The sequence below is a fragment of the Poecilia latipinna genome, unplaced genomic scaffold (genome assembly GCF_001443285.1).
Source record: "Poecilia latipinna isolate Pla-1442-1.1 unplaced genomic scaffold, P_latipinna-1.0 Scaffold985, whole genome shotgun sequence".
Classification (NCBI taxonomy): domain Eukaryota; kingdom Metazoa; phylum Chordata; class Actinopteri; order Cyprinodontiformes; family Poeciliidae; genus Poecilia; species Poecilia latipinna.
Window position 1 is genome coordinate 113,413 of NW_015113601.1, and position 13,448 is coordinate 126,860.

General features: G+C 37.7%; 2 protein-coding genes across 4 annotated transcripts in view; one reads left to right on the plus strand and one right to left on the minus strand.

The window, feature by feature from the left end:
- Positions 1 to 3,625, minus strand: part of med23 (mediator complex subunit 23) — a 25,645-nt gene extending 22,020 nt beyond the window's left edge. For 2 of the 3 annotated variants that reach the window (XM_015050323.1, XM_015050321.1), the window contains exons 1-8: positions 3,430 to 3,625; positions 3,010 to 3,041; positions 2,494 to 2,581; positions 2,279 to 2,403; positions 2,081 to 2,192; positions 1,811 to 1,909; positions 1,590 to 1,691; positions 1,124 to 1,193 (exon numbers count right to left, since the gene is read on the minus strand). In XM_015050323.1, coding sequence (XP_014905809.1) covers positions 1,124 to 1,193; positions 1,590 to 1,691; positions 1,811 to 1,909; positions 2,081 to 2,192; positions 2,279 to 2,403; positions 2,494 to 2,581; positions 3,010 to 3,041; positions 3,430 to 3,480 — 679 coding nt within the window. In that variant the 5' untranslated portion in view covers positions 3,481 to 3,625. The remainder of the gene's footprint in view (positions 1 to 1,123; positions 1,194 to 1,589; positions 1,692 to 1,810; positions 1,910 to 2,080; positions 2,193 to 2,278; positions 2,404 to 2,493; positions 2,582 to 3,009; positions 3,042 to 3,429) is intronic. The other variant, XM_015050322.1, reaches the window with a different exon arrangement.
- A 644-nt stretch (positions 3,626 to 4,269) lies between these two features.
- il20ra (interleukin 20 receptor, alpha) lies at positions 4,270 to 13,423 on the plus strand. Its single transcript, XM_015050310.1, has 7 exons — positions 4,270 to 4,844; positions 7,190 to 7,313; positions 7,458 to 7,666; positions 7,804 to 7,979; positions 8,589 to 8,733; positions 9,798 to 9,934; positions 10,030 to 13,423. The coding sequence occupies exons 1-7, from the start codon at positions 4,796 to 4,798 to the stop codon at positions 11,119 to 11,121; spliced, it is 1,932 nt and encodes a 643-aa protein (XP_014905796.1). The 5' UTR covers positions 4,270 to 4,795; the 3' UTR covers positions 11,122 to 13,423.
- The last annotated feature ends 25 nt before the right edge of the window (positions 13,424 to 13,448 follow it).

The following is a 13,448-nucleotide window of genomic DNA, read 5'->3' on the forward strand; positions in this document are numbered from 1 at the left end:
AAAAAAAAAAAAAAACACTACATAGACAAGATTAAATAGTGTTGGCATGACAAAATTAAAGGCCTGTGATTGACATATGGAAGGCCTATTTAATTTTTTTTTAATATATAAATTTAAGGCATTGTAAGATGTTAATTTTAGATGCACAAATTTTTAAGGCTGTTCAAGGACACCTTGTTTATACTCAGATCAAAATAGTTACGTTTTCCCACTGCTCTGGATCTGGTTACAGCCAGGCTCCATCGCAAAGACAAAACATTTACTCAGCATGGCACCTTCTTTCCTGGCACTGAGCTTTACGTTGAAACCATTATGAAACAAACTTTACTTATCTGATTTATAGCTTTATCTTAAGAGTTTGCAAGTTGCTGATTGTCCGCCTCATTCTCTCAAACAAGCGGCAGATGCTGTTTCTACGCAAACAGCGAGAGCAAATAGATCATTTTGTGGTAAAATTCAAACAGGTGCCAAAAGCATCTTGATTTATGTGCTGGGAACATAGTAGCAGTGAACAATAATGTCGAAGAAAAACGTGTTTATACAACTGGGTGAACAGGAATCCTTATTTTATTTTTGTTACAATATTTTTAAAAAATTTGTAATTTATCTGTAGATATCTTCACAATGTTGGTAAACAGAGGTTGTTGTTTTTTTCCCTTTTGTCATAACCTAATATTTACACTGTCAAGTATGATGACAGACCATGAAATGGTGTATGTACACTTTGGATGAGGAAACCATGCCAACAAGATACTAAGGAATAAACAGTTTGTATCCGGTCAGGAACAAATGCAGGCATTAGCTGTCAGAGTCGTAAAATTTCTAAAGAGCTCATGTTACATCATAACATACTCCTAAATAACTAAATGACCTCCTCTTGATGCTTGTTATTTATCAGACTCACATAATCACATTTCACTATAGCAGACTCTCAGTGAGTTATAGAAAATAAAAATATGCAATGTCTGAACAAAAACAAAATCAATATGAAGGTGATTAAAAAGTAAGGACTGCTGATCTCACGTTGTACAAACACAAACTGAAATGAAATGTTTTTAAAAATGAAGAAAAAAAAGTTTCTAACTCAAATCTTGTATATTTTTTGACAAAATTAGTGCCTTACCACATATCGAGTTGATTCTGGCTGTGGGTCTGAAACTGTCCACAAAGTCTGATATCAAACTGCCCAAAAGCTACAGATGAGAAAAAGTCATATGAACAGATTATTACAAGGGAAAAAAACCAAAACAAAGTACCAGTTTTAAAACATGGCTGCACAAATTAGTTGTGACAATATGAGTGTTTAAAATATTAATTACAAAGGACTGCTTGGAAAGGAGTGGTTAATATATTCCAAATCTCATCAGTTCCTAATATTTAGCCTATTGGTTGCAGTGGATGCAGACAGTTAACATAAATGACAGCGTCAAAGATGCTGAAGGTCTTCAAAAGTGTTTGAGTAACAGATGAGAAAAGGTGGCAAGATAAATTTGGATTAGTTGCAATCAATATCGTCACAATTACCAATAATGTTGCCATCAAATTATTTTCCAACATTGTGCAGCCCTATGTATTAGAAACACTTTTACCCAATGTGAAAGGTGTCCTTCTGGGTAGAGTTTTCTGATTTCTGTGACAGCAAAGTAGGCAGGCAGCAGACAGGCGTTTCTGTCCAGGATATATTCTACTACCTGCAATGGAAGCAAATAAAAATAAAAAAATAAATAAAATGAAAATGTGACAGAGATTTACAAAACAAAACAAAAAAACCCTGAAAAATGCAAAAACATTTTTCAATGTGTCTGAGTACCTCTCTTGCCGCCAGCAGTTGCTGCACAATAGCTGAGCTGACAGTGATGGGGATGGTCTGGATTTTATCCAGAACAGCTTTCAGCAGATCGCGAACGCCCTGGATTAAAATTCAAAACATAGTTTTTAAACCATCCCAGTTTAAGTAAACATTACTCTACAAGCCTTAAAATGGAGAACAAAACAACTTGGAGCTTTGATAACAAACATGTCAGACTAAAGAATACAGCAGCACTTCCTCATCATGCATTGTTTTGTGTGTCAGAGAGACCTTGTAATCCACTCCTCCGATTATCTTGCGAATAAGTTTGAAAGTTAAGGCCCACAGTCGAGTCCTTTCCCACTCCAAACTCTCAGAGCTGATCAGGGCAACACACACCATCCTGAAAATACACTTCAGATTAATTAGATGTTTAAGAATTATGGAGGATTTCTGTAATCAGGCTTTAAGGAGGGAGTGTGTCTTGACCTGGGCGGTAACAAACTGGTCTCCACAGCCATCGCCAGACAGTCGTACAGGAATGAGATCCTCTTGGGACTGTGCTGACTGTGGATGAAGCGCACTATCCACTGCACACACTGCTCATGAGAGTCCTGATGAAACACAGAGACAGTTGATGGAATGAAGTTAATGTAGGTTATCTTTTAGTGCTGGTATGTGTTTGAATTTGCACATGTAGAAACCTGTTGCAGTGTCCCCCAGTACTGTCTGAAGGCCCCGAGACAGCTTATCAGTTTAGTCCTCTCATTCTCAGGAGTGTCCATGAACATCCTAAGAAAAAAAAAAAAAAAAAAAAAAAGCCCAGGACTTTGTGAATACACCCTCTGACTTAACTTATCACTTGTAGCTGGTCTTTCCAGATGTAAAACACTAACTCAATCTTGTACAGTAGGGGTGCACTGACAAATCAGTCGTGAGTTTTTTAATTTTGGGAGACTGACCGATACTTTTATATAAAACCACTGATCGTATCTACCTTCAAGGCACAGCTTGGAAAAAAAAATGGTAAGAGGAGCTCTTACAACTTTCTTTCTATAATCCCAAACTTCCACTTTGAAGATTTTTTCCTCCATAAATCCCCCCCCCCAAAATTTTCTGAGATCTAAAATTAGTTTTGTAAGATCTAAAAAAAAATTTAAAAATTCAAGGTGAAATAGAAATTTTGCAATGTGCTGCAAGTTTAAAGATTAAAGTCTTACCCTGCAAATGCCTCTTCTATCATCTCGGTTTTCTGAGGAACACAAAAAAAGATGAACAATTATTTGAAATGATAGGAATAATGGTAAAATCACAACTTATACGGTTTGGTTTTATCTCTAACATGGCCTTCAAAAACCCTATTTCCAGTGCAATTCTGACTTGCATAAAAATAAACAACAAAATGCTTGGCATGTTCCGAAACAAATATATCCTGTAGCTTGTGAGGTGGAAACCATTGAGTCACAAATATCTTTATGTGTAATCATGCATCAAATATTAACCATCTGAACTGTATTTATGTTTATATGATGAAATCTAAAGTGAGATCACTGTGTGCATTTCAATGAAAAAAAGCTAACAAGTGAAATGCTAACTAATCTTAGCTCGCTAATAAATCAAGTTATAAACATGCATGTTACCACAACATCTTCAAAGATGCTCTGAAGCTGCGTCTCCATCGAAAGCGCCATGTTTGCCGCTTTAAATGTTAGTTATTTTCATTAAAACATCACAAAAACCAAGCCGGTCACTTCACCAAGGGAGCGCACAGATATCAACAAGCTAAATGCTAACCACGGTGCAGCGACTAAAACAATCCAGACGCTATTAAGGTACACGACAAAACGTTCCGCTACCTTTTATGAACGTCAAACTTATAAAATATGCACTTAAGTAATACATACCGACTTTATTACATAATTTACAAAAAATGTATAATAATGTATAATATGAAAAGCAATACTCCATGCCTTACTCATATATCTAATGTTATTTTATTTTATTTTTTTTTTTTTTGCCGAATAAGGGGGTTGCAGTTAAAATTTTTACCACAGATTTTGTGTTGTTTCATAGCAATTCAAATTTAATTTGTAGCTCAAGTTGTTTGAACTCTTAAGTTTTTGTCTGCACTCAGTTCTGTTTCATGCTTGAAGCTGCTCGGTCCGAGGAAAATGAGATAATTTTTTTTGTTTTACTTTTTTTTTTTTTTTTTTTTTAATTCAGAGTCTTGGCTAATGTGCCTTCACCCACACTGTCTATTTTCCATTTAAGACTGAAGGTGGACAGAAAACATATGCCTTAACTAAAATCTATTAATTTCTGCAGAGACAATATGACATAGTTAAGAATTGAAAATTGTGGCCAAAAGTCATTTAGCAGTCAATAAAATAGAATAACAACGAAAAAGAAGTTTAAGCTTAAAAGTTAATTAAAATGTGAAATTCATATATTAGGATTTATAATACATAAGAGTTTCGAGTTACAATTTAGAAAGATTTATAGAACACAAAATGGCATTCTAAGTGTTTTATCCAGTTATTTTTGATGATTATTTGTGTCTGTTCCCACGCGGATTTGTTGACCTTAGAAGGAAGAATAATCGTTGGTGAATTATTGCTGTACTGTTTCATAGCAAGGGCTGTAACTGTGTTGGCTGTAAAACCCTCTCAAGACGGAAGTTCAGAAAAAGCAACATTGCTAAGTAGGGAAAGGTTTCATAGCTCAGGGTTGTACCTGCTCAGGTGTTATGTGCACAGACGAGTGAGGCCACATTCCTTCTTCCGAACACGGAAACCTGCTGGCGTAAATCATTGAGTTTTTACAGGTGCACTGGTCAAACAGTGGGAGCTTATCTCTCCGGGACAAACCTCTCTTTATTTTTATTTTTAAATGGTTATTCGTCTCTGCTGATTTCTTTCGATCCTCAAGGGAAAACTTGACCAAGGACAGGTGCACCCGGGAAAAACCCGCCGGTTTCTCGGGAAAACATGACTTCCTCGGACGAAGATGTGGACTAAGCTAATTTTTGTTGCCCTTTTCCTTCTGCGCTGCGCAGGTAAGGCTGCACGGATAACAACGCGAGATACTAACGAACTGTTATTTCAATTAGGTTGGGTCTGTTGGTTTGGACTTTTTCGTTCCCACAAACAATCACTAGAGTGAAAGGACAAACTTTAGACATACTTCAAACCCTAATGTTTGTAGAAGCAGACTCAATAAAACCCAAAATAAATCTTATCGTGGTGTTGAACTGATTTACCAAGTATCAGTTTTGTTTTTCTTATATATATAAAATTTTAATGCTTGCTTAAATTAAACTGACATTTATAAGAGTATGCTACATGCACGGTTATTACAGTTAACGAAAAATCAGAATAGAAGTAAACAGACTGTGTTGATGCAACTTGAGAAAATAAAACGCTCGGATCATTAATGAGTTCCTCGTGCTTTTACTAGTTGCTTTGTTTTAGTTACTCATGTATTCTGTTTAAATAGAAACAGTCATTGCTATATATTTTTTAATTACCACTTGTAATAAATCAGCACTTTGAATGCTGATTATTTGTCTAATCAGATGGCTTGCATGCTTTTGCATGCCAAGAAAATGTTTAATACTCAGAACAAGAAATGTGTTATGAAGGAGCGGCAGATTTTCTCATGAAATGAATAGATCTTGAAATGTTGGCATGAGAAATAGTTGAAGTCAGTCAACCAAACATTTTATAATATACCTCAGAAGATCTGGAGATTTTCAACATCACAGATGAAAGAAACTGCTTCGATTGGACAACAAAAAGAGAAATGTGTTAGGACTTGGGGTTGTTTGTTTTTGGTTTTGTGACTTTTTTGTGTTCCTTCGTCTTTTCTATTAGTTCTGCCTTATTCCATTACCACTTAAGTTCTTCCTTACCGAGTCCAGCTTGTTTCTTGTTTCTGGTTATTCTTTGTCTCTATAGTTTATTTATGTTTCTTTAGTTATTCTTTAATATTGGATTTATTTCCTAAGTCCCCTGTGTTTTCTCCTTTACCCTCTGTACCACCTTCTCTCACCCTCTACTCAGTCTGCCTCCTGATCCCTTCACCCACATCTGCAACCCCTTTAGCAATCAGCCCAGTTCCTTTATCAACCTTCCAGTATTTAAGCACTTGATCATCAGTCACTACTGGCCGTTTCGTCTCGTCACTTCTCCCTGGTTTCCCCGCTGTCTCCTTGTGTCGCTGGTTGGCTTTGTTTTTGATTATTTGTGTTACTCTGGCATCTCGCTTTTTTTTTTTTTTTCTTTTGACTGCATTAGACTTCCTTTCAATTTTTTACTAGATTAAATTAGAAATTAAATTCATATACAATGACTTCGTGTGGCGGATGGAAGAATTCATTACATCATCACCCTTCCTGCTTTAGATTAATAATATAAAATAAATTATTGCATAATTATTCACCACCTTCAAGTCATTATCTAATAGATGCACCTTTTCCTGCAGTCGCAGCAACTGAGTCTGTGTCGTGAGGTCTCAGTCAGGCTTTCACATCTGGGCACTGCAATTTTACTCCATTCTTCCTGATAAACTTTTCCAGCTATGGCAGTTTGCGTGGGGATCGGCTGTGTTCAGCCCTTTTCAAGTACTGTCACAGATTATCTACCAGATTAAGTCTGGGCTTTGACTCGGCTACTCCACCTTGGCTGCAAACCATTTCGCTGTATCTTTAGTTGGATGCGTCGGGTCATAAAATAATGCTTTGTCTGATAGCAAAAAGGCTCCATTTTGTTCTCAACAGATCAAAGAACTTTCTTCCGCTTGACCGTGCAGCCTCCAACACGCCTTTTGGCAAACTCTACTCAAACTGTTTTCTCCAACAGTTGCTTTCTCTTTGCCACTCTCCCATAAAACTTTAACTGGTGAAGAACCCGGACAACAGTTGTATGCAGAGTCTCTCCCATCTCAGCTGCTGAAGCTTTTTAATATTTAAGTGTTAGGTGCCAAGGTGACCAGTTTGTGAGAACGACCTGATCCAGGTAAATTTACACATGTGCCATGCTCCTTCCATTTCTTGATTATGGATTTAACTGACCTTCAGGAGATATTCAGTGCCTTTGATTTTTTTTTTACTCATATCCATCCCCTGACTTATACTTTCCAATATCCTTTTCTTTGATTTACTCGGGGTGTTCTTTTGTCTCAACGTTGTAATGGTAGATAGGAATACTGAATACACAATATCCCTTAGTGTCTTGGCAGATTATAGCAGAAGGCTTCACTTTGTGTCACAGGAAAAGTGTGGAGGTTATTAGCACTGTAAAATAATATAAAAACACCCTCAGGCATTATGTGCTACATGACTATATGGAGCCGTGCGCTGCGTCTTTAGCAATCTGAATGTTATAATCTGCTTCCTTTTAGTCTCCTCCTCTCCTCCGAAACCGATTAATGTCAGCTTCTCTTCCGTGAACCTGAGGAATGTTCTGCACTGGTTTCCAGGAAATGGCACACCAGATGGCACACACTTTACTGTGCAATATGCCATGTAAGTTCATACTCAGTAAATGTACACTCAATAAACTGTGCGTGAATGTGTCACTGAAAAGTAGCATGTTTTCTGCTCAAGTGTTTCAAAGATATGAGTTTGAGTTTTTGTTTCACCCCTTGCGTGGACCTGTGTCTTTTGCAGCTATGGAAACTCCAGGAAGGTCAGACAAGGAAAACAGGAGTACTGGAGAGCAGTGGACAAGTGCACCAATATCGTACGGACCTGGTGCGATCTGAGTGCTGAGACGTGGGATGAGGAAGAAGGATACTATGCCAGAGTTCGCGCATTGGGAAGAAAGTCATTTTCAAAATGGACTGAGACAAACAAAAGATTTGATCCAAAGTCAGAGAGTGAGTAAAACATACCGACTTGAGTAGTTCTTGATGTATCATTTGCAATGGGCATTTTAACCAAACTTTGCACATTTGCAAGGTCAGAGTTAATGATTTTTAGATGTTATTAAAAAATAAAACATCTGTGTGTTTAGCAATTTTCGGCCCTCCACTGGTTTCTGTGGAAATAGAGAACAACAGTGCAGTTGTCACTCTAAATGGGCCGGTGAGGTATTCACCAAACAACCACACCCCAGCGCTCACCATGAAAACAATCTACGATCGCATGTCCTACAACCTCTCCATCTTCAACACCCACCGCAACCAAGTGGTGAGTAAAAATCTTAAATATGATGATAAGAAAGTGAGGATGGCTGCACCACAGCACTATGCACAGCTGTCCAGTGTTTATACAAAGATTATCTCAACATGCGAAACTCTTTCATGCTCAAGCATATACACAAAACGGTACTGGAGAAAAGTATAAATATAGATTTCATTTGTTTTTAACTCCTTTTAAAACTATCTGATGATCAAACTAAATTTAGCAGGAAACAAAGATAGATATTTTTGTTGTTTTTGATCATCAGTAGTTTTTGTCTAGGATGTGAATATTACCAGTTATTGACTTTGACTGAACTCTGCTGGATTGGATAGCTTTTTTCCCCCTGAATGAATGGAAGAATCATCTAATTAAAGCATTGTGTATTTACTCAGATTGCATTTATTAAATGTTTTCGTAATCTGAAACATCAAATTCAGAAAACCAAAGTAAAACATGAGAAATGGCGGCAATTACTTTTTTTTTTTTAGTAAGGTAGGTGAAACAAAGATGCAGCATCTGAATTACTAATTTGTCTTATTCAACATTTTCAGGGAAGTGGTGGTTAATATTTTGTAGCACCAGCTTATCTATCTTTACCTATCCTTTGCTTTGCAGCTTCATTTTCCAGTGGAGGACAGCCTGTTCAAATATCAGATGATGGACTACAATACAGAATATTGCTTCTCTGCCAAATCAAGATTCCTCTCCATACCACTGCAGTCCTTGTCCTCAGTTTGGCACTGCATAACCACACCTCAAGGTACAACCTTGTGACAAACGTGTTTGTGAAATACATTCTTTTGATTTGGAAAAGGCCCATTGGGAAGAATCCTGCTGAACTAGATACAAAAACTGAAGAGTCGTTCATGTTGTTTTTCATACCAGAACATCCGGTTTAATTCAGCTGAATGAAAATGCTTTCTAGATCAACTTCGTCATTATGGTGATATAGAGCATGAAAATTGGAATCTCATTTGACTGGATGAATACAGGCCAAGGTCAAGAAAGAAAGATTTCTTGCCCTTTGGCAAAAACTGCAAAGTATTTGCAGTTTTATGTTTACGGAAACTGCAAATACTTTGGAATCCTGCAAGAAAATGGCGACCAGGGTCAGGTTACACAGTTTATTGGCAACCAAACAGATTCTGAAGAACAAACTGAATGGAAAGAATAAAAAACAACTGGTATCATAGCCTCGCCACATTAAAAGAAAGGAACCAGAGAAAAGAAGGCAGTATCCTGAGAGTGTGTCCTAATCAGAAGGATGGAGGCCAATGACCATTGACCTTCAGAGTCACCATTAAGGTATAAAAATGAAAAGTAGGGCTTAATCTGTCTACCTTGCGCCTGTGGTGATCATATAAGGATTCATGACCAAAAGATTGAGATCCTGGCCACAAGTGCTTGAAATGAGCCTACTCCACTGGGTCTCTGCCTTAAATACAGAGTAAGGCTCTCTATCACCTAGATATGCCAAGGCACTTCTCCTCTGCATTGACAATAACCTGCTGAGGTGGTTCAGCCATTTGTTCAGGATCTGCATCTGTCCCTTTGGGAGTATTCCTGGCACATTCTCTTGGGAGGAGACCAGTAGAACCAGATCATTTTGGAGAGATGGCATGCCCTTCTGACCTTTGAAGGCCATGGGATCCCTGTAAATGACTTGTTGGTTTTCGGTGGAAAGAGGGATGTCTGGGTTTCCCTCATGCACCGGTTAACCCTTGAAACCCAATCTTGGATTAGCGGAAGAGAAAGGATGGATGAATGTATAAAATTGTGGGTCTACTTTACATGTTATTGACTCTGATCTATTTCTTCCCACAGACCCTGTTATTGTGCAGCTGCAGCAAGTGGTTGTGGGGATTGTTGTCCCATCGCTTTGCATCTGTATAATTATGTTGCTCAGTTACCTTCTCTACAACTACCTGAGTGGGAAGGGACGGGCAAGCCCACCTGTATTGGTAATTTGAATTCATATTCATGTGCACAAAGGCATTTACACAATTAACTTGCTTGTACAATTTTGTCAATCCATGTCTTATTCTTCTCTCTCTAGAATCAACCATCGTTTCACTCATGTCCTATTGTGTTCCTTCCTGATAACGCCACCCTGCAGCTAACCAGCATCCTTCCCAATAAGCCACCTCCTGAGATCCAACCCTTCATTCCATGCCCTCCATATGCACCTCAGAGGGCTGATGTACCACAAGAACCTGAAGAACCCATTAATAATTTGTCAGATGACTATGCCGCTGTCGTCCGAAAAAAAGTTAGTGGAGAGAACACAAGACAGAGGGAGCCTGAGGAAGGAGTTGCTGTGAATAACTTGAAGGATGAGCACCAGAAAAATGCAGATTGTTATGAGAAGAAAGACGTTAAGATTAAAGATGGTAATGCTTCTAGTGGGTACAAACCTCAAGCTAAAACATTTGGGCAATCACCTACGCAGACAGAGGTTAGTGCTTTATTGCAGAGTTTGCCGTGCTCCCTAAGACCCCCTGTTTCACCATCACAAACTCAGGCACCAACACAATCTAATCAGAGATCATTTAGTGATAAGCAAACTATAGAGAACAATACAGAGTCATCAGCTTTGTGGTTTACCAAAAACGCTCAAACCCATCCATTTAACGTCCATCTAAACCTACCATTATTGAAGGAGAAAGAAAAGAGGGAAAAGATAGAGGGAGGTGAGCAGGAACAAAATCAGTGTGAGAATGTTCCTCTTCTTTCCAAGTATGCCTCTCAGGTCATCCCAACCACGCCCGCTGTCCACCCCCAACAGTCTGACCACTTGTCAGACGAGTACGGTGCTCTGATTCAAGCCGCAGCACAGAAAGCAGAGGCAGGTGATTTTAAGATGGAGATGTGTAGTAACTGGAATCCTGGGAACATCCAAGAAATGCTGCCCATGCCGGGGATGACCTTCAACTGCGACGAAAGGTTGGGTGGCATGCAGCCTTCAGACAGAGGCAAAGAGGACAGTATAGGAGGAACATTTGAGGGGAAGTATATGACAAGAAATCACCTGAAGTTGGAAAATGTGTTTCTCAGACAAGCAAGTGACGAAGGGGCTGGCGCACAGATGGAGGAAGACATGGATAATATTCTTAGCAAATGGCATTTGGTCATCTCAAATGATGACTAGAAGAAATTAATGACTGCCAGTTTTACTCTTATCTACAAGCATCGTGTCATCATATCACAGTAATGTACTCCATTCGGTTTTGAGTCCAGTTAATGTAGATCTTTTTTTATATAACTAGAAGCTCAAATCACAATGAGGTGTTTACATTTATTGGATTTTTATGTAGATGAAAGGTGCTGATGACGTCACTTCTTCGTCATTTCGTACCTTTGCACTCTTGGTTCTTTTATGTTCCACTGTTGTGGCTCTAAAATGGCGCCATTTACTTTGACATGTTTCTTGTGAACTACATTTGTAGTAGCCAGGGGGAAATTTTGCACTTGCAACTACAACTAACAGTTCGAGTAGTTTTCTTTATTTCCATTCTACCGTAGCGCACTGTAAGGAAATAACTATTTTAATTGATTCCAACGAATCATATCTGCCAGCTAAGGCACAATAAATTTTGGTTTTGATAAGTGTCATCTTAGTATTTCATAAAAATGAATTAACCTGAATTGGTTTTAGAACCAAAGCCCCGCCAAAAACAAAAGACAATAGGATATAACACAAAGAATTCAGAAAATAAAGTGAGGTTTGAGTGTTTTGTCACTATCTCCATAAATCTTGAAAACAACTAGCTACAAAGAAAAATAGACTGATCCATAGGTTAAGTGACAAATTGGTTTATTTCTGGATATAAAATTAAAGCATTAAGGTACACAATGGCAAAGAGGTGAATTGACCAGAAGCTGCAGATAGTCAACAAGCAAACAACTTGAAAGTAATGAGGAAAGACCTTTACCTCTATCCTAACCCTTGACCCATGAATGATCAGCGACAGAAAGCTTTAGGCGTATGATTCATGCCTTGCTCTGTTTGTGGTGTATTTGAGTGACTCTGTTACAACGTTGCATGAAGCCCAGGGAGTGCCACTTTAATGTTTAGGATCTTGTTCTTTTATTTCTTAAATGACGCCATATTTATGAGAAACCATTTTAGAAAGTGCAGATGATGATTGGCTTAATCATTTGCAGACATAAAACAATATAAGTTGTCAGTTGGAGACAAGAAGCAAAAGCAGTTGCTGCTGCTTTTGCTTCTTGTCAAGTTACAAAAATAACAAGCAATCCGGAACAAATCAAATCTCTCACAAGCTCTGTCGTTTTACGGAAAACTGACTTTATGTAGGAGTAGTGTCAAATATGTGGTATTTTATCGTATCGTTTTCTTGTGTACGTCTTAAAGGATTTTCCCGGATAATTCTGTGGTTGATTTACTAGCCGTACCAGCTCATTTTATACGACTGTGTACGTCTTTATGCCGTTTACTTGTACATCACTTTGGTTTAGTTGCAGAGTTTAATCATTTGATTCCAGTTAAAGCACTTGAAACTCCATATGTGGTTACTGAATATATATTGTTTTCGTCTATTGTCGGTAAATTTAGTGGAACATGTCTGAAATTCATTCCTTACGTATTTATATTCATTTTAAGTTAATTGCTGATGATCAGAGGAAAACATGAGTTACTTTGTGCATGTTAATTGTTTCTAGAGGAATAGATAGCACTTTATCACTAAATGTATCTTAGGTTTACTCATGAAGTAATGTGTGACATGATGTGTCAACTTTTCTTTTCTCACTATATTATTTTTACTTCCTTTCCTTACCAAGCCAACTGGTTCTCTTTATCAGCATTAATTGTTCTGCTATCTTGATTTTCTGGTTTGGGACAAAGCTTGTTTGGATTTTAAGAAGTAAGATATGGGTGTGAAGGGGTTTTTCTTTTTCCCTGTGTCACTACAAGTTGACAGACTTGACACAGACACTTCCTCGTTCCATCACCATAAGTAGGCCTAACTAAAGTAGTATGATGTCATACAACACTGTAAATACTTTCAGTTTCCTTTTTTGAGCTGTAATAGAGAAGATGACTTAAAACTAGTTGTTTTTTACTCAAATAAAAATGAAGGAAATCTTTATTTAATTGTACTATTGTTGTTTCTGATTCTGTGCCTTTTTTAATGAAGCTTTTAAAATCTTTATACAGAGCTTTTTTTTTTTGTCTTGGTCCTACCATGAGAATGTGAAATCATGGAGGATCCAAGTGCTCCGCCATAATGTGTAACTCTTATGTCAATTCTGATTCCCAGTTGGTTCATATAGTTTCTGTTTTCTGTATTTACAGAGTTAAGGATGATAAATTACAGGCTTTATGTGTAAACTCTGGGAATTAAGTGAATATGTTTTTACGTTGATATGAATTGTATTTCTATTGAGAGAAATGACAGAATGAAAAAAAATAAACTGAATGTATTACATACTTTTGTCAGTTTCTGTTTTCCA

What these genes read in the sequence shown, in the direction of transcription:
- il20ra (XM_015050310.1), top strand. Translation starts at nt 4,796, where the DNA reads ATGTGGACTAAGCTAATTTTTGTTGCCCTTTTCCTTCTGCGCTGCGCA. An exon ending in ATTTGATCCAAAGTCAGAGA is followed by an intron (nt 7,667 to 7,803) that starts GTGAGTAAAACA and finishes CTGTGTGTTTAG; the next exon opens with CAATTTTCGGCCCTCCACTG. An exon ending in GGGCAAGCCCACCTGTATTG is followed by an intron (nt 9,935 to 10,029) that starts GTAATTTGAATT and finishes TTCTCTCTCTAG; the next exon opens with AATCAACCATCGTTTCACTC.